Here is a 20330-nt window from a genome sequence, read left to right as displayed (position 1 = left end):
TGGGCGTGGAATCTACTTTAAAAGGCGGGGGGGTGGAAATAGAAGCATACTCAATAATTAGAAAATGCATATTCCACATATTTATTTTCATAGGACAAATTATAGAAAGACCTAAAATCTTCTTGACTGGTGGGAATATACAGAAAAATGAGGGTTCGTGGGTTTAAAGGGTTAAGAAATGAAATTCACAAGGAAGAAACTTAACTTTCCTTGGCCCTGAGAAAGCTCATATATTAATCATGCCTGGCTCGTCCATGTTTCTTTAATACTGTATTGTTTTCATTAACACCATTCTGTGTTCAGGGTTGTTGCTAATGCAGATCTCATATGACCACAATCAGTCAGATTTGTCATTCTCATATAGAAGCTTCCAGGTGCTTGGAAGAGTCAGAATAAATGTGTTCTAACTCACAAATCACATTGTGAGTGTTTTTGACAATAAACAATAACAGGATGTAATCCCTTATTTGTTGGACTTAGGTCTAAATAATTTCGGGCACTAAAAATCACTTCAGGTAAAGATTTATAGAGATCTACACTGCTTTTGTTTGGGGTTTCGGGGTTTGCATTTAAGCTAGCTTTTTTTTTTTTAAGATTTTATTTATTTGTCAGCGTGAGAGCATAAGCAGGGGGAACAGTAGAGGGGAGAGGGAGAAGCAGACTCCCCACTGAGCAGGGAGCCCAATGTGGGACTGGATCCCAGGACCCTGAGATCATGACCTGAGCTGAAGGCAGACGCTTAACCAACTGAGCCACCCAGGTGTCCCTAGCTTTCCTCTTTGAAACGAATTTTTTTTTTTCTTTTTCACCATTAGCCTAAGGATATTTACTCTTTGTAAGTTCGGGAATAAAAGAAATGTTTATGTGTCCACAGATTTCAGCCCATGATTTCTTCACTATATGAGAAGTTTTAACATCGATCTCTTCTCCCCTCCCAGAATAACCATGTGCATGGACAGCCATATACAGGCCCAGCAGCACATCACATGAACAACCCTCAGAGAACTGGCCAACGAGCACAAGAAAATTATGAAGGCAGTGAAGAAGTATCCCCACCTCAGACGAAGGATCAGTGAAATGCACATAATTAACTGGTTCCATCAAGACTGTGCACCCAGGCCTTACAGTCCAACCTTTTTCTGTGTCTGGCTAATAACTTAAAACTAGAAAAACTATTCCTAATCAACATGGAGTGGAGAGTTTATTCACTGTCTTATCTGCAGAAATTTGCTGTCAATATATAACCCGCCTGCAGTGGAAAGTGTATAGTGTTTTGTAATAAATGGCCTGATGCTAATGTGTAAATGGCAAAGGTGTATATAGTATATTAATGTTTGACTGTTAATTCTTAAGCAAGAAACTTTTCTTGAGGAGACTCACAGATCTACAAAAACTACAAAAGTTAATTTTCTTGTTCTACCCACTGCACTCTGCAACCAGTGTTGCCTGCCTCATGGCAGTTGGATCTACTCCTTTACAAAAACAAAAAAAAATAAACCAACAGCAACAAAACAGAGCCCATCCATGTCAACCACACCAATAGTTTCATGTTAATTCTTTGCCACTGGAGTCAGTTTTACTATGAGCAATGATGTAAGGCTGGTAACCTTTAAATTATTTGGTTGATGTGGACAATTGGTGATGTAACATTGTTTCTAGATCTTTTTCATTGCCTTTTTAATTCTGATATTAGGTTAATCACTTTGAAGCTATAGTTATGCTGTAACATTTAGCATGGCTTCACACCAGGTTAGTGTAGCCAATGAGGAACAAAATTACCATAATGACAGCAGTTGTCCCGGTGTGACAGCTGATTTGCTCAGAGCTTTTCCTTCTTACACCTAGAATATAAATATAAAACAAGGGGAGAAATGTGATATGATAAACAGGCGGTTTTCAGTTACACACATGTTGTTTATGTCTAATGTTTGACAGTTTGATCTCTGGGTGGGATAAAGAAATTTAAGTATCAGTAATGGGAATTTTTAAAGATTTAAAACAAATATGCAAAAATTTGCTATGCCAGGATGCTTGGAGCATAATAGAAGACTGTATTTGGTGTGCTTGTTTTGTTTCTTTGGTAGAGCTTATTAGGTGAATCTTCTAAAACTTTCCTTCTGCTGGACCCCAGTGAAGTGGAAGTCACCAGAATCCCACAATACTTGGAGCGCCACTGCACCAAGATGTCTAGCTGAGTTTCTGCTCAGGCACAGTTTTACTTGAAAGCAAGAATTGTCCTAGCTCCTTTTCCATTATTCCAAAACTTTGAATGTTCGAAGCAGGGTCTTGATTAAAAAGGAAACTACTGGTTAGTTAATCTAATTGAGGTATCATAATTTCAGTATAAACATTTAATTAAAGATAAGGAACTCATCAGTTAATACTGTATTTAAAAGAGAATTGGTAACTTGAATGTGTGTAATTTTTGGAACCTGTCTAAAAACCAAATACCCCTGCAGATACAGTCCACCCTATTCTATTTAAATATTTTGCTGTTTTATTTTATAGAAATTATTTTGCTGAATTCACAAATAGAATTTGATTTATGAAGAACTTTTTGTCCTGTGGTGTGTTTTTGGTTTTGTTTTTGGGTTGGTTTTTGGTTTTTTGGTTTTTTTTTTTTCCTTTTTTTTTTTTTTCCTTTTTTTGTCCTTTTTTTTTTGAGGACTGCATAATAAAATTCTGTGCATAGCGTGCTTAGGCATGACACTGAATTCAGGAGTTCAGTCACATCGAGTTTTTGTGCACAGAAAGATTTGACCTTTGGCCCTTGACTAAAGATTTAGAGAAAACAGGATGTTGACACTGTAAAAGTTTCCTAACATAATCAATCTTGTACTTTTTGTATGTTTTTTATATACATGTATATTTAATGAGCACAAGCTTGGTTGTATTTTTTACAATTTAGTTAAATAGGAAAATGTTTTGTCAAAGGCTATAGTTGGAACTGAACAAAGCAGAAACAAAATTGAGAATTGCTTTATTTTGTGATTAAAAGGGGCAGGTATTTAAGATAAAGCTTTGGGTATCTTATTTGCAGTACTCTATAGTCCCATCTGTGCTTCTAGGTTTTCTGTAATATTAGGAAATTTTGACACCAGACAGATCCTGTTTTTACCTTAAGTATATTACATCTGAGTTTAAGTTTGAGCAAAAGTCCTACACACTTCGCAATTCCAGTTGGTAGTTTTAATTTGAAAGTTCCTCAATTCCAGGCCTCTTTAGCAATGAGCAAAATAGGTTGACTTTATTTGGACAATTTGCTATCCTTAAATACACCTTCTCACCAGATGAGGAGAGGTGGTTTTTGTATTTCCCGCTCCTTAACAAAGTATGTGATATACTTAATTTAAAAACTTTAATGACTTCCTAGACATGAAAAACTTGACATTTGAAAAGGCTGTGAATTTTTCTCCTTGGAGGGCGATCCCATCTTGGTTGCTTTGAATTGACAATTCCCCTTGTGCCAGGTGAGGGCTTGTGAATCCTTTTCCCTCCATTTGTGGAAGAGCTTCTGTGTTGTCCCCAGGATCAAGGGAAAGTGAACAGGGAGGTTTATTTTTGTTTGTGTGAATTGTTTTCTCTATTTAACTTCTTAAGCAAGCATTAACATATAAGCGGAAATTTTAAGGCGCATGTTATTGTAAGAGCAACGTGGTGGTGTTGAGGTTTTTTTCTGAACATCAATGGCACATTTTAAACTTCCAAGTCTTCAAGGTGCCTATCTTTAATTCTCCCTCAACTGATTTCTTGAGCCATATATATAATTCGTACTTTAAATGTTTGTTTCAGAATCACTAGTCTTCCTTTCAAAGAAGTACCCCCCCAGGATTCTAAATGGCATGATAACTTCATAGAAGACCATAGAATCTGTTAACATAAAGACTAAAGCTATTTTCATCGTTAATCTGTGAACAAGGGCTTTGCCCTGTTGGATCGAAGTATTTCCGTGCACAACTTCGTAAAAACCGTATCGCTGCTGTTTCTAAGCCCTCCACCAACCAAATTTTCATGCTCAGCATTGTAGAGGCAGAAGTAACATAATTTCACAACCTTGTGTCTTTTAGCTGTTATATACAAATTTAGAATTATTAAAATGTTTTATTTTTTTCATGATTAACTTTTATTAGTGAATGATAACTTATTTAATCCTAGTAGTGGTTAAAAAGAAGAAGAGCCTTTTTTACTGAAATTACGTTTGTAAATGAAAGCAATAGTCTGTGAACTTTCTGATGACTACTCCAACAAAATGGTTCCTTTTACTTTTTCTTGGTATTTTTCCAGCTTCTGTTCTCCCATGAACTCTTACTTTGCTGAATTTTGTGGTTAATTTGGTGGATATATCCTGCCTTATTTAGAATTCTAACTAACTGGATAAGAAAATTGCCTTTTCCTTGTAAGAAGTGCCCAACTTTGTCTGTCTCTAGCTGGAAGGTACTACATACTGCAGAGAAAGGAAAACAACCTCCTTCCCGCCCCGCCCCGCCCCACCCCACCCCGTTTTTTGTGTTACTAAGGAAAAAAAAAAAAGTAGTACTGGTTTTCTAGTGGTGCTCAACTAAAATTGGTCCTGCACCTACATGAGTGTTTAGTGTTTGAAAATAAGGTTTTGGGTGTGATACATCACTACAAAAAGTGCTAAATGTATTAAGAACTTGCTGCCGACTGTATTTATAACAATTATTTTACATTTGCAGAAATGTAGCACTTTTCCTCCAAATTCATAGGTGTAAGAAAAAGGGGAAAGGTGCACCATGTTTTAAACTTGCAAATGAGTGATTTTTTTTTTTTTTTGAAATCCAGATTCCCCAAAGGAAATTCAGCACCCAGATCACACACTTCTCAGCCTTTTACAAGCCAACAGACTGAAGATTGTCCACAGTTCCTAAGATTTAGCACATATACAAAAATAAAACTTTATAAATTAACTTTCGGCTTTCCCTTTTATTTATTAAAATAGATATCTAAACGGAGGTAAATTAGAGGTGTAATAGATTTAATGGGATCTTAAAAAGGGAAGTGTTTACAAATAGAGGAATTTGGCCCTCCTTTGTATCTCCAAAGTATATTCACATCTAAGCAGTTCAAAAATTGAGTTGTGATCTAATTGCTGACTTAACAGTTCAGTCTAAAATGGAGATTTGGCAAACACTCTGGTGTTTCAAGTTTCATTTAAATATCAGAAGTGCAGCAGGTCCCGTTTTAAGAGGAGTCCTAGAAGTGACAATTCAGTTAATTCTCCAGCAGATTGCATCTGCTCTGCTTTTTAGTATCTGAAAAGCAATTCTTTGTTGCAGTGTTCCAAAGAAATAGGATTGCCACAGAAGCCTGTTGGTTGGTGTGTCCTTTAAGTTGGGGTACTGCTAAAGAGCTAGCTCAGATTTGTACATTTCTGAAAAATAGAATCAAAAGACTGATACTTAACCACCGTTCTGCATTTTGGAAAACTGCACTTGGATTAAACCATTTGAACTTTACTCTTAGCTACATGAATACACCTAATTGAATGAAAATGTACATAGCCACCGATATTTTGAACTGACAACTTACAGGTCGGTAAAAAATTAACAACACAGTTAAACTTTTACTATCTATATGCCTAAACATTTAAAGTTGGGGGTTACATAAAAGGTTTTCATAAATCATTTTCTTTAGGGATAAAAGTCTCAAAGGGAATTTCTTCAACCACAAACTTCTGTCCATAAATTTCAGACCCATATAAAAATCACTTGATTTGAAAGGCAAGTCCATTTAAACTATAAGACTCCAGAGTATAGTGGGAATGCTTTTAACTGTCTTCTGAAAATGAGAGGTCATCTCCTTGTGCTCCATCAACATTTTAAATATACCACATTTCATCCAAAGATGCCATCTTACTACATGGTGCCCCAGTAAGCAAAATTACAGACTGAAATTTCAGGGATTGTATCAAAATGTGGGCAATCCCATTTCGTAGTAACCCATGGCGAATACCTCCTTTTTTTAATATCTGGAAATAGAAGTTTTTCATTGTGTTGGGCTTTTCTCGTGTGGCTTATTTTTCCATTAACCTAGCGGTATAGAGAAATCCTGTTTTTATGTGTAATTAGCAATAAAGCTGGCCAATTTACAAGTTGTTTATGAAGAAAAAGTCTCATGGAACTGAACCTTTGAGGAGTCCTCAAACTATTACAGGAGTGCCCTGTATAAGCGGTTCTCTTGAGATGGTTCTGCGTCCGAGCCTCCAGTTTTCTTTCCACGCACACTACAGTTAAGACACCGAGCAGACTCCGCACCAGTATTCTGCTGCTGCCCAGGCCTCACTGCGTGTCTGTCAAAGCACTCCCTGGGTGAGAACAAGTGTAACAATTGGTTTCCTTCCCCTTCTCACTATTCGTCCCCAAAGGTACCCTGGTGGGGGTCACCTGCAAGATAGCAAGAGTCGTATTCATTTTCTGTTTTCAACTGTATAGATGTTAAAATACTCAAAATGAATGCTTTGGATGCTGTGAGAGTTTCCAGGAGTCCTTTGGAGGGATTCCCTCGCGTGAAGATTTGGAAATGTATTAAGAGTGTTGCTGTACATCACCCTCCGGATCGGTCAAATTCTCATGTAATTCCCCACTCAACTAAAACACGGGGTACACCTTTGGAATTCAGAAGTAAAGATAACTTGGGGGTCTTAAGTCTGGTGTCTTAGAGTGAAGGAAGCGTTGCATCACGAAGGTTCAGAATCCCCTTGCCTTCGGACCCAACTGCTGCTTCCACCTCGGCTGTTGGCAGGAGGAAGCACTTAACGTGCAGGGCACCAAGCAAACAGGTCGACAGTTAGGGCTCAGTGTGTGTTGAGGAAAAGCCCTTGGTAATCCATTTTCCTAAGGCCTCTAGATGTTCAGGATGTGTCCCCGACCTAGTTCTTGATATAAATTAGTGTGTTCTGTTGGGTGAATAGGCAAAGAGTTTTTTCAAGCTGTGTGTTTAAAAACAGAAATCTAGATGGTGACTGCTCAAATTTGGTGAGTACCTTCCCTTACTGAAAATATTCATCAGTAGGACTATTAATTAGTTCTTTCAGCCATCTACTTTCAGAGTGTCTTAAGCATTTAGGATAAATTTTTTCACTACAAAACAGGTCTTACACAGATTCCCCAAAGGCTAACATCTTCCTTTAGGAAGTCTGACTTAAAGACTTAAGACCATGAATGTGCTAAAGACTTACAAGCTAAAGCTACCAAGTCAGTTTTTGTGGGTTGTTTTTTTTTTAAGATTTGAGAAAGAGCACGAGCAGTGGGGAGGGGCAGAGGGAGAAGCAGACTCCCCCCTGAGCAGGGAGCCCGGCGCAGGACTCGATCCCAGGACCCCCCTGATCATGACCTGAGCTGAAGACAGACGCTTAGCCGACTGAGCCACCCAGGCGCCTCCCTGAGTCAGTGTTAAATACCAAGTTTTTACTGTCTCTCATGACAGATTTTGACTTAAAGAAAAAAATACGGGGGCACCTGGGTGGCTCAGTCGTTAGGCGTCTGCCTTCGGCTCGGGTCATGATCCCGGGGTCCTGGGATCGAGCCCCACATCGAGCTCCCTGCTCTGCAGGAAGCCTGCTTCTCCCTTTCCCACTCCCCCTGCTTGTGTTCCCTCTCTCGCTGTGACTTTCTCTGTCAAATAAATAAATAAAATCTTTAAAAAAAGAAGAAAAAATACATACCAAGCTCTTTCTTAGGTTGCAGTTAGCCTTCTCTTTTGCCCCAAGGTTGGGCTTTTTAATTAAAAAGCAAAATCTAAAAATTTAGATTTGCAATAAAATATGAACAGACTTGCCTTTCTAATATAGCCACCGAAGCATGGTTTAGCAGTTGTTGCTAGTAATGCAAGTGCTAGATAAATTGGATGTTGAGTTATTGTTTGGCACATATTGACACAGCATTAAACACTTGAAATAGCCTTCTTACACTAAGGTTAGCAGATACTCCGTTTGGACAGGGAAAAGAATCCAATATACTGTTTTGGAAGGAGTGCAGGCTGGAGAAGAATGTAGTATTGAAAACACCTTACCACCCGTGATAACCTAGAAATGGCTACAGGATGTCCCTCCACTCACTGTGTTTTTGTCTCTAGAAAAGCACAGTGCCAAGTAACCAAGAGTAACAATTTTGAGTGCTCTTGAGCAGTAATAATTTATCAGTTTCAATTTACATTTAAGCTTTTAATTGCTGTTCTGCTACGAAGTTGATAGGCAATAATCATTACAAAAATCAATCAGGGGCGCCTGGGTGGCTCAGTCGTTAAGCGTCTGCCTTCGGCTCAGGTCATGATCCCAGGGTCCTGGGATCGAGTCCCACATGGGGCTCCCTGCTCGGCAGGAAGCCTGCTTCTCGCTCTCCCACTCCCCCTGCTTGTGTTCCTGCTCTCGCTATCTCTCTCTCTGTCAAATAAATAAATAAAATCTTTAAAACAAAACAAAACAAAAAACAAAAATCAATCCGAGGCTGAGAAGAAGAGTAATAATTTATATCCTAGGGAAGCTGGTTTAACTCTAGAATGTTTATATTGCTTTTTTTTTTTTTAAGTCAAGAATGAACTGGAAATATAAGGCTAGGACCAAAAGGAGACATAACTAAATAATGTCATGCCTGAATCTCCTAGTTGGGAGTTTGGTGTTAGGTTGGTTTAAAAGCAGTTGTTAAAACCTGGCCTTCTAAATTTGACTAACGAGGGGCGCCTGGGTGGCTCAGTCGGTTAAGCACCTGCCTTCAGCCCAGGTCACGATCCCAGGACCCTGGGATCGAGCCCTAGATTGGGTTCCCTGCTCGGGGAAGCCTGCTCCCCCTGCTTGTGCTTGCTCACGCTCTCTTTCTGTCAAATAAATAAAATCTTTAAAAAAATAATAAATTTGACTAGTGAGTCAGGAAAAGAAAAGTCAAGTAAGGATGGGTTTTTTGTGTTCTGAATTTGTTCACCAACGTAAGTACTAAATCTGAAATGCAGTGTTACATTTTGTGTCTAGATTAAGAGGAAATACAGCTGCCTAAAACACTATATTGTCCCATATTTTATTTATTTTTTTAAGATTTCATTTATTTATCTGACAGAGACACAGCGAGAGAGGGAACACAAGCAGGGGGAGTGGGAGAGGGAGAAGCAGGCTTCCCGCAGAGCAGGGAGCCCCATGCAGGGCTCGATCCCAGGACCCTGGGATCATGACCTGAGCCGAAGGCAGACGCTTAATGACTGAGCCACCCAGGTGCCCCCATTGTCCCATATTTTAAATGATGCCAGACATCAACCTGCAACAGGTCTTCGCTGTGTGTCTCGTCTCGTGTGTACTCCCACTGAGGAACAGCTTTTGTTATGAATTTGATGTGGGGTTGCAATTTTGAAAACAAACATGCCTTTTACTTTTTTTTTTTTTTTAAGATTTTTATTTATTTATTCGAGACAGAGAGAATGAGAGAGACAGAGAGCACATGAGAGGGGGGAGGGTCAGAGGGAGAAGCAGGCTCTCTGCCGAGCAAGGAGCCCGATGCGGGACTCGATCCCGGGACTCCAGGATCATGACCTGAGCCGAAGGCAGTCGCTTAACCAACTGAGCCACCCAGGCGCCCGCCTTTTACTTTTTCTTAGCGCTGATGTGAGAGTAAGTACACTGAAAAATTATACACCGGTAGCTCAGATGAGGGTCTCCTGTAGGCACCACTTGGAATGAGAAGAAAAACAATGCTAACTAACACAGTCTTACTTTGTGTATGGTTCTTAACTTTGATCTCAACTAGGAATGTTTTCCCTCATTAAAAAAATAAAAAGCTGTTTATTCATATTAAAGCCCACCACAGTCATTCTGATTAAAGACATGCCTCCTTATGAAGCTTTCTGAAAGGGTCTGAATTTAAACTGCCCATGGCCAGCCTCAGGGTGGGAATCATTCTCATGTGCATTTCCCTCTGCTCTTTGTTAAGATGAGTTTCCATCAGGGGCGCCTGGGTGGCTCAGTTGGTTGGGCGACTGCCTTCGGCTCGGGTCATGATCCCGGGGTCCTGGGATCGGGTCCCGCGTCAGGCTCCCTGCTCTGCGGGAAGCTTGCTTGTCCCTCTCCCTCTCCCCCTGCTTGTGTTCCCTCTCTCGCTGTCTCTCTCTGTCAAATAAATAAAATCTTAAAAAAAAAAAAGATGAGTTTCCATCAGACATGACTTGAGCTGTAACGATCACTCGGGAATAATACTTAATGCTGCAGCCATGTTACAGGTGCTGAAGAAAGTGACCCTAAAGAAAGGAGGGGAGGGTGGGTATCGGAACCAAAGCACAAATTCTATGTGTGAAGTACACTTCTCACTCAAACTCACATCCTTTTTTTTATTTTTAAGATTTTATTTACTTATTTGGGAGAGAGCACACGAGTACAAGCGGGATGAGGGGCAGAGGGAGAGGGAGAAGCAGGCCTCCCGCCGAGCAGGGAGCCCGATGTGGGGCTCCATCCCAGGACCCTGAGATCATGACCTGAGCCGAAGGCAGACGCTTAACTGACTGAGCCCCCCAGGCGCCCCTCAAACTCTTATTCTTCGGATAATGCCTTAAACTGTGGTCTGTTCCAGTTGCTCTCGATTTGAGTATGGTGCTTTGGGTCCCAAGCTGGTCTCTGGAAAGCTCTGGACTCTGGACGCCAAGTGCACAGCCATTCATCTTGTGTAAATTCATTTGTATCCAGTCCGGAGAAATGCTAGTGTCAGGCATGTCCTCCCTGGGCTTTTTCAGATGTGCTTGTGTCTTTTCTGATAAAAAAGCCAGCTTTCTTGACAGACAGTCGGTGCCAATTTCATGTTTAAAGAAAGGTAACAAAATCTCTCTGCTTAGAATTAAAATGGAGGGGGGACGCCTGGGTGGCTCAGTCGGTTGAGCGTCTGCCTTTGGCTCAGGTCATGATCCCAGGGTCCTGGGATCGAGTCCCACATCGGGCTCCCTGCTCCGCGGGGAGCCTGCTTCTCCCTCTGCCTCTGTCTCTCTCTCTGTCTCTCATGAATAAATAAAATCTTTAAAAAAAAAAAAAAGAATTAAAATGGAGGGGACGTCTGGGTGGCTCAGTGGGTTAAGCGTCTGCCTTCGGCTCAGGTCATGATCTCAGGGTCCTGGGATCCCTGCTCAGCGGGGAGCCTGCTTCTCCCTCTGTCCACCCCACCCCCACCCCCCTTGCGTGCACTCGCGCATGTGCTCACTCGCTCTCTCAAATAAATAAATCTTTAAAACAAACAATAATATTAAATAAGAAGCAAGAACAAAGTAAGGGACAAAGTGTGCAGACTGGGTCAGCAGTCCCAAGGAGTGACTGTGTGTATGTACATGTAAGGACTCATGGTGGGTGGGCTTCAGCTCGTTCCCTTCAAAACACGGAAAGGATCACCCTGAGTGCACGCAAGAGAAGAAAATTCAAGCTAAAACGAGGACAATCAGAAGAAAATCTGGTGTACGACCTATAACATCCAATGCTACTGTGCAAAAGATACTATTGTCAAGTTGAATTGCCCCAGAGCTGGCAGAATTAAAGCTCCAGATTGTCTGAGAAGGAAATGCATTTATATTGAAATGCTGTTCACAGACTGTGTGATAATCTAAACTAGGAAAGTTTCAAACTTTGGCTTTAAAACAGCACGAGGATCATAGTCTATATGTTGTCAAACGAGTTTTGACCCACTTTTCACATATAGAGACTTTAAAAAAAGACTTTTTGTTGTTCTTGGGATAGTGATGATGTCTGGTAGACTGAAAGGGTTGAATCCCCACATGGACAGATACACTGCTAGTTTTTTGGTTTTTAAGTGAGTTAACGTGGTTTTTGGCTTTGTATGGGCTGAATCATAAATACACAGAATCATAAATATACAGAGAATAACTTCTACGAGGTGGTGGTGTTCTAAACTGGTCCAAGGGCTGATGCTGAACTGGCTGAATGAGGAACATCTGGGGAGCTTTTTTATTTATTTTTATTTTTATTTTTTTATTTATTCATGAGAGACAGAGAAAGAGAGAAAGAAGCAGAGGGAGAAGCAGGCTCCCAAGGAGCAGGGATCCCAATGTGGGACTCAATCCCAGGACCCTGGGATCATGACCTGAGCCGAAGGCAGACGCTTAACCATCTGAGCCACCCAGACACCCCTGGGGAGCTTTTTTAAAAACCCAATGTCCAGGGGCGCCTGGGTGGCTCAGTTGTTGAGCGTCGGCCTTCGGCTCAGGTCATGATCCCGGGGTCCTGGGATCGAGCCCCACATCGGGCTCCCTGCTCGGTGGGGAGCCTGCTTCTCTCTCTCCCTCGGCTCCCCCCCCACTTGTGTTCTCTCTTGCTCTGCTCTCTCTCTCTCACTCTCAAATAAATGAATAAATAATCTTTAAAACAATTCTAAAAAAAAAACAACAAAAACGCAACAATTTCTGCGCCCCACTCCTGGAAACTGAGCATAGATGTGGTGTGTCCAGCAATCTGTAGCGTTTTTTTTAGGTTCCACATGCAACATGCAGCAGAGTTTGAAAACCATTTCCATAGGGTACTGTTGTTCTTTAAAAAAACTGGGCGGGGGGGGGTTGCCAAACTGTAAAACTACAGACGAGTCAACAAATAGAACACCCACACACCTCTTGGCCGGAACTGGCAAGTCTGCTTCGAGTATTATTTTCGTCAACAGAGATGAGGCTGGATAACCAGGTTCCTGTCGCGGTTCGGTGGGTATCCTTGAGGCGCAGTGCATAACAGAGTCCACGCCTGCTGCCGGATGGCCAGCTCAGGAGGCCACAGCGACCCGAGGCTGGCAGTTCCACGGGGAGAACTGCAAGTCGTATTTCTCCGGAGAAGGACCAGGAGGATCTTAAAGAATTCTAAGGAAAAAGAAAATAAATAAACTGGTGAATTCGGGAACACTGAGCATTGCTCATTGTGTGAGCAGAATGACCAGAGTGTAGCATTTCCTGGCTAAGGTGTCAGGGTCCAAAGGAAGGGATGGTGTTTCTCCGGAAGGGACGATGGGGGTCTGGGTTAGAAATGGCGTTCTGCACAGACGTGGGGGTCGGACACGACTGCCTTCGACCATTTGTGGAAACAAGATTCCTAGTCATCTGGTTGGTCTCCCCTGTGATTAGAGTCCCAAGAGCAAGAGGAGGCTGGCTTCTGTCAAATTTTCCTTGCCGAAAAGGGAAGTACTGAGCCCCGGCTCTGCAACTAGGGAGCGCTGCTTCTGCCCAAGACGAGTCCTCTAGCTTTCGGTCTGCAGTCCCAGCAGCCCAGCTCTGCAATATTCCCCGAACAAATAATGACAAATGAAATAGCGCTTTGAGCCATCTGTTTGAGTTGGTGCATTTTGCCTCTGCTGTTTATAAACCTGCTTCAGTAAGAAGCAAAAACAAAGCCCTGAGTTTAGCAAAAAGCATGGTTGGCTGAACAGCCAATTTCCAACTCAGAAAGAAACACGACTTAATTTATTTTTATCCAGGATGTTTTGGGACCGTGTGATTTACTTTAGAGCAACAAATGCATTCGAAGGAAAGCAAAGAAACTGGGGGTGGGGGTCACAACTTCGGGGTCGTGTTTTTACGTCTCAATGTGGCTTTGTGGCTGAAATTAGCAGGAAGAATCTTCTGGAACCTCTGCCTAAGTAGTTCACCCAGTGGTTCTCGGTGGTGCTTGGGAGAGGACTTTCATGGATGACCAATGGCGATCAGCTCGGTGCGGTGTTTGCTTTGGAAAATTCCAGTGGGGATTTTTCCCTATTGGTTTGCTCGGTGCTCTCACGAGATAGTATATGGATGGCGAAAAGACGGCTCTAATCCTCATCACCCCGTGAGGAAGCTACAATGGCCTCGTCCCGGGGAGAAAGCTCCGCTCCGAGAGCTTTAGCAGGCTTTCCCGGGGTTTCTCGGCAGGGAGAGGGAACCACAAAAACGTGTTTTCTTTGTCTTCGCTGGGGGCCGAACGAGGCGGGCAAACGCAAGGCCGCAGTTCAAAGGCACTGGGCGGCGGGTCCACTGCCATCAGCCACCGGGGAGCCAGGGAAGGTGTCCCGCGCGCCCCGGGCCCGAACCTACACGGTTTTCTGTCCCGGAACAGATCGTCGGCACGTCACAGCTGCGCTGGGGCTGTTTTGTAATCGGGCAGCTGCCACGCCCCCAGGGGAGAGGACATTAAAGACCTTTTTTGTCCACAAACCGGTTCCTCTCTCTGTCGCAGAAAACCGTGGCTGAGCTTTCGGTTTGCCGGGGGGGTGGGGGGTGGGGGGGGTGTCCGACAGAGGTCAACAGAAAAAACGGCTTGCAAGGATTTAAAGTTATTCATAGAATAAACTCTTAGCATGTGTTGCATTTTTCCCCCCCAATAGGTGATCTTTTTTTTTTCTTCTGCTTTCTTAATTTACTACCAAAGCACAAAATCTAATGAAATGGCCCTAAATAAGCGAAGTGCAGCTTCTGGGGCTTTGGGGGCCTCTACTCAATGTCAAGGGCAGCAATGCTGCCACTTCCACCGAAGGCCCCACTTTCAGGAGTTTTCTGGTGTTTATTATTATTATTATTATTATTATTTTACTTAGTATTATTTTTTAAGTAGGCTCCATTCCCAAGGTGGGGCTTGAACTCACCACCCCCCGATCAAGAGTCACATGCTCTACCACCTGAGCCAGTCAGGTGCCCCCCCCCCCAACTCTGGGGCTTTTTTAAATCATTTTTTTAACAATGAAAACCCAACTGAAAATTGCGGCCTGGCAGACAATTCTGTTTAGTCCTCATCTGGCAAAGCACGCTCTTGCCTGAAAAGGCAGGCATAAGGAAATGAATATGGAAGCGTGTCCTCGGTCATGTGATTTCTCCAAGTTTGCTGTACCGGGTGTCTGTTCCTCCTCCGCTGGCTCATTAAAAACAGTCCCCAGCTTTGACGTCTTGCTAACCCCATCACACTCCACTGGCCGTGTTGGGAAGTCCCTCCACGCGAGGAGCCACACACAGCAGGAACTAAATTAGTTCACAATGCTCCCTCCGCGAATCGAACCCGCGCAGTTGGACTCCAGGGCGCAAACACCACACCTTAGCATCAATCAGATCAAATTCTTTTTTAAGTCTTTTTTAAAAAGATTTTATTTATTTGAGAACGTGCACACGCAGGGGTAGAGGGAGAAGCAGACTCCCCACCCCCACCGAGCAGGAAGCCCAACATGGGGGTACTCGATCCCAGGACTCTGGGATCATGACCTGAGCCCAACACAGATGCTTCACCAACTGGGCCACCCAGGCGCCCCTGGATCAAATTCTTTGTCATAGTTGTGGTCCGCTAGAGCTGACCTGAATGATTTAGTAAAAGTAGATGTCTCAACCGCACAATAATTTGACTTACGATCTCTGTATGTAAAATCTGCCTGATAACACAGAAGCACTTATTTTTGTAATTTTTTTAAAGCCTTCATAAATAGCGATTCCAGTAGGTTCACTCTGGGCTTCCTTAAGGACCTCCTAGGAAGCCGGTACTCCCCATGGACAGCAGCTGTTTTGAGCACGGGCTGTTAACTCCACCCTAGAAAGCACCTGCGTTCTGACTGAAATGTACAGTTTGCAATGTACTAAGGACAAGCAGAAGTCTTCACAGGTTCCTTTCCTGTACGGGATCAAAACAAGTCCGATGGATCAAATGGGGAGAAATGAGGCCTCCTGCTGGTAGTAAATGGTTTTGTGCCCTTCTCTTTACCTATACCCTCAGCCTGTCAATGAATTTTAGGGTAAGGAATTAGAAAGCTGCCTCTAGGTAACTAGTTCTCAACTATGCCAGATATTAACATTTTAGTAACTGGAAAGCAGCACCAGTCTCTCATTAGCATAAATCTCCTTGACTGCCCACGCATTCTACCCTGGAAGAAAATACATTTTCCCCCATGAGACTCAAAGCTATTTTCATTGGGAATAAAAATAAATGCAACCCACAAGCATCATTTTTCCCCCGAAATTGGCTCTTGTGGGGGAAGATAAAGGTTACTCACCACTAAGAGATTTCTAAAAGCTACAAGAGGTTCTGATTTGAACAGTGTGATTTCGGGACGCCTGGGTGGCTCAGATGGTTAAGCGTCTGCCTTCGGCTCAGGTCACGATCCCAGGGTCCTGGGATCGAGTCCCGCATCGGGCTCCCTGCTAGGCGGGAAGCCTGCTTCTCCCTCTGCCGCTGCCTCTCTCTCTCTCTCTGACTCTCATGAATAAATAAATAAAACAAACAAACAAACAACAACAAAAAAAAATGAACAGTGTGATTTCTCATTAGCTAATGACCCCATGAATGCCTGATTAAGAAAACCTACATGGACTGGTGTAGGTCAAAGGGTACAAATCTTCAGTTTTAAGAAGAATAAGGTCGGGGCGCCTGTCTGGCTCAGATGGTATAGCATCTGACTCTTGATCTTCAGGGTTGTGAGTTCGGGCCCCTGGTTGGGTGTGGAGATTACTCAAAAATAAAAAAAATTTAGGGGCGCCTGGGTGGCTCAGTCGGTTAAGCATCTGCCTTCGGCTCAGGTCATGATCCCAGGGTCCTGGGATCGAGCCCCGCATCAGGCTCCTTGCTCAGCCAGGAGCCTGCTTCTCCCTCTCCCACTCCCCCTGCTTGTGTTCCCTCTCTCGCTGTGTTTCTCTCTCTGTCAAATAAATAAAATCTTAAAAAAAATAAAAAAATTTTTAAAAAAGAAGGTCTAAGGATCTAATGCACAGCATGGTAACTATAATTAATATATTATTGTAGACTTGAAAGTTGTTGAGAATAGATCTTAAACATGCTCACCACACACACACACAGCCAACTATGTTTTAACTATGTGAGGTGATGGATGTGTTAATTATTTTGATCTTGGCAATCATTCTACAATATATATGCATATTATCATGCTGTACACTTTAACTATATACAATTATATTTGTCAATTATTACTCAGTAAAGTTTTGACGTTCATTTATTTTTAAGTAATCTCTATACCCAACGTGGGGCTCGAACTCACAACCCAGAGATCAAGTCTCATGCTCTACCAACTGAGCCAGGCAGGTGTCTGCAAAGATTTTTTTTTTTTTTTAATTTTTAATTTTTTAAGTAATCAATAAAGTTTTAAAAAAGCAAACTGCAAGAATAACTAAAGAAGGAAACAAGATAACCAGATGGGAAGCTCCCAGGGGCCTAAGGAAGGGATCCAAGGAGGGTGGGTTTCTAAACACTGGGCTGGTCCCCAAACCTCATACTCTGAGGATCTGTCTGGTCAAAATGAGGCAGATGAGAGAAATCAAAACAACACCGTAAGATTCTCATAAAACTGAAACTGCTCCATTTAAAAGATGGTCCTATGAGATTATAGGATCTTTGGACCTTTTAAAATTCAAATGTCCATCCTTATATGATGATGATACTAGTGGGTTGTTTTTTTAATTCCCTAACTTGTCAAAACACAAAATTGGCAAACTAATGTTGGTCTTTAAAAAAAAAAAGTGGGGGGCCTGGGTGGCTCATTTGGTTAAGCGACTGCCTTTAGCTCGGGTTGTGATCCCAGCGTCCTGGGATCGAGCCCTGCATAGGGCTCCCTGCTCAGCAGGAAGCCTGCTTCTCCCTCTCCTACTTCCCCTGCTGTGTTCCCTTTCTCACTGTCTCTCTCTCTCTGTTAATTAAATAAATTAAATATTTTTTTTTAAAAAGTGATTGAGATCTACACATATAAGCAGATTGAAAGTGGAGGCATAGAAAAACATTTATCATGCAAATGGAAGTGAAAAGAAAGCTAGGGTAGCAATACTTATATCAGACAAAATAGACTTTAAAATAAACTGTAGGGTTGCCTGGGTGGCTCAGTCAGTTAAGTGTCTCTTTTTTTTTTTTTTAAGATTTTATTTATTTATTTGACAGAGAGAGACACAGCGAAAGAGGGAACACCCCCACTTACATCAATGGATAGATCATCCAAACAGAAAACCAACAAGGAAAGAGTGGCTCTGAATGACACATTGGACCAGATGGGTCTAACAGATATATTCAGAACATTCCATCCTAAAACAGCAGAAAACACATTCTTTTCAAGTGCACATGAAATATTCTCCAGAAAAGATCACATTAAGCCACAAAGCAAGTCTCAATAAATTAAAAAAGACTTAAATCAAACCATGCATCTTTTCTGAAGACAACGCTATGAAACCAGAAATAAACCACAGAAAAAAAAAAACCTGGACGGAACACAAATACATGGAGGTTAAATAACATGCTACTAAACAATGAATGGGTCAACCAAGACATTAATGAGAAAATCAAAAAATACATAAAGATGAATAAAAATGAAAACACAGTGGTCCAAAATCTTTGGGATGCAGCAAAAGCTGTTCTAAGATTATAGCAAGCCTACCTCAAGAAGCAAGAAAAATCTCACATCAATGACCTAACCTTACAAGAAAAGGAGTCAGGAAAAAAAAAAAAAGCAAAGCCAAAACAAGTAGGAGGAAAGAAATAACAAACATTAGAGCAGAAATAAATTAAATAGAAACTAAAAAAAAACAATAGATCAATGAAACCAGGAGGTGGTTCTTTGAAAAGATCAACAAAGTTGATAAACCTTTAGCCACACTGATTTAAAAAAAAAAAAAAAAGAGGGGGGGAGGGACTCAAATAAACAAAATCAGAAATGAACAGGAGAAATGACAACCAACATCACAGAAATACAAAGGATTATTACAGTATATTATGAAAAATTATATGCAAACAAATTGGACAACTAGAAGAAATGGATAAATTCCTAGAAACATAACGTCCCAAAACTGAATCAGGAAGAAATAGAAAATATGAACAGACCGGTTACCAGCAATGAAACTGAATCAGTGATCAACAAACTTCCATCAAACAAAAGTCCAGGACCAGATGGCTTCAGAGGGGAATTCTACCAAACTGTTATTTATTTATTTATTTATTTATTTATTTATTTATTAAATATTTTATTTATTTATTTGACAGAGAGACACAGCGAGAGAGGGAACACAAGCAGGGGGAGTGGGGGAGGGAGAAGCAGGCTCCCCACTGAGCAGGGAACCCGATGTGGGGCTTGATCCCAGGACCCCTGGATCAGGACCCGAGCCAAAGGCAGATGCTCAACAACTGAGCCACCCAGGCACCCCACTACCAAACTTTTAAAGAAGAGTTAATACTTATTCTTCAAAAACTATTCCAAAAAATAGATGAGGAAGGAAAGCTTCCAAATTCATTCTATGAGGGCAGCATTACCCTGATTCCAAAACCAGATAAAGACACCACAAAAAAGAGAACAGGCCAGTATCTCTGATGAATACAGATACAAAAATTATCAACAAAATATCAGCAAACTAAATCCAACAATACATTTTAAAAAATAATTCACCATGATCTAGTGGATTTATTCCAGGGATATAAGGGTGGTTCAGTATTCACAAATCAATCAACGTGATCCATCTTATCAACAAGAGAAAGGACAAAAGCCACATGATCATTTCAATAGATGCAGAAAAGCATTTGACAAAGTACAACATCCATTCATGATAAAAACCCTCAACAAAGTAGAGGTAGAGGGAACATACCTAAACATAATAAAGGACATATATGAAAAACCCACAGCTAATATCATCCTCGAAGGGGAAAAACTGAGAGCTTTTCCCCTAAAATCAAACAAGACAAGGATGTTCACTCTTACCCCTTTTATTCAACATTGTACCGGAAGTCCTAACCACAGCAATCAGACAACAAAAAGAAATCAAAGGCATCCAAATTGGTAAGGAAAAAATAAAACTTTCAGTATTTGCAGATGACATGATGCTATATATAGAAAACCTTAAAGACTCCACCAGAAAACTATCAGAACTAATCAATGAATTCAGTAAAATTGCAGAATACAAAATCAATATACAGAAATCTATTGCATTTCTATACACTCATAATGAAGTAGCAGAAAGAGAAAGAAAACAACCCCATTTACAACTGCACCAAAAAGAATAAAATGCCGACAAATAAACTTAACCAAGGAGGTGAAAGAGCTGTACTCTGAAAACTATAAAACACTGATGAAAGAAATTAAAGATGACACAAACAAACAGAAAGATATTCTATGCCCATGGATTGGGAAAGCCAATATTGTTAAAATGTCCATACTACCCAAAGCAACTTACATATTTAATGCAATCCCTATCAAAATACCAACAGCATTTTTCACGGAACTAGAACAAATCATCCTAAAATTTGTATGGACCCAGAATAGCCAAAGCAATCTTTTTTTTTTTTTTAAGATATTTATTTATTTATTTGAGACACAGCGAGAGAGGGAACACAAGCGGGAGGGTGGGGGGGAGAGGGAGAAGCAGGCTTC

At 41.5% G+C, this 20330-nt stretch overlaps 1 protein-coding gene and 1 long non-coding RNA gene across 5 annotated transcripts in view; one reads left to right on the top strand and one right to left on the bottom strand.

The window, feature by feature from the left end:
• Positions 1 to 4928, top strand: part of USP9X (ubiquitin specific peptidase 9 X-linked) — a 167276-nt gene extending 162348 nt beyond the window's left edge. For all 4 annotated transcript variants that reach the window (XM_081808975.1, XM_081808977.1, XM_081808974.1 and 1 more), the window contains exon 45: positions 939 to 4928. In XM_081808975.1, the coding sequence (XP_081665101.1) occupies positions 939 to 1076 (138 nt within the window). In that variant the 3' untranslated portion in view covers positions 1077 to 4928. The remainder of the gene's footprint in view (positions 1 to 938) is intronic.
• Position 4929: 1 nt separating this feature from the next.
• The window catches only part of LOC145717870 (uncharacterized), a 20752-nt gene continuing 5351 nt past the window's right edge, over positions 4930 to 20330 (bottom strand). The window contains exons 2-3 of the long non-coding RNA XR_014141359.1: positions 12595 to 12834; positions 4930 to 6404 (exon numbers count right to left, since the gene is read on the bottom strand). This is a non-coding gene — a long non-coding RNA (uncharacterized LOC145717870). The remainder of the gene's footprint in view (positions 6405 to 12594; positions 12835 to 20330) is intronic.

This window comes from Leptonychotes weddellii, chromosome X (genome assembly GCF_054177405.1).
Source record: "Leptonychotes weddellii isolate Sample4059 chromosome X, ASM5417740v2, whole genome shotgun sequence".
Classification (NCBI taxonomy): domain Eukaryota; kingdom Metazoa; phylum Chordata; class Mammalia; order Carnivora; family Phocidae; genus Leptonychotes; species Leptonychotes weddellii.
This window is presented reverse-complemented; position numbering and strand designations above follow the sequence as displayed.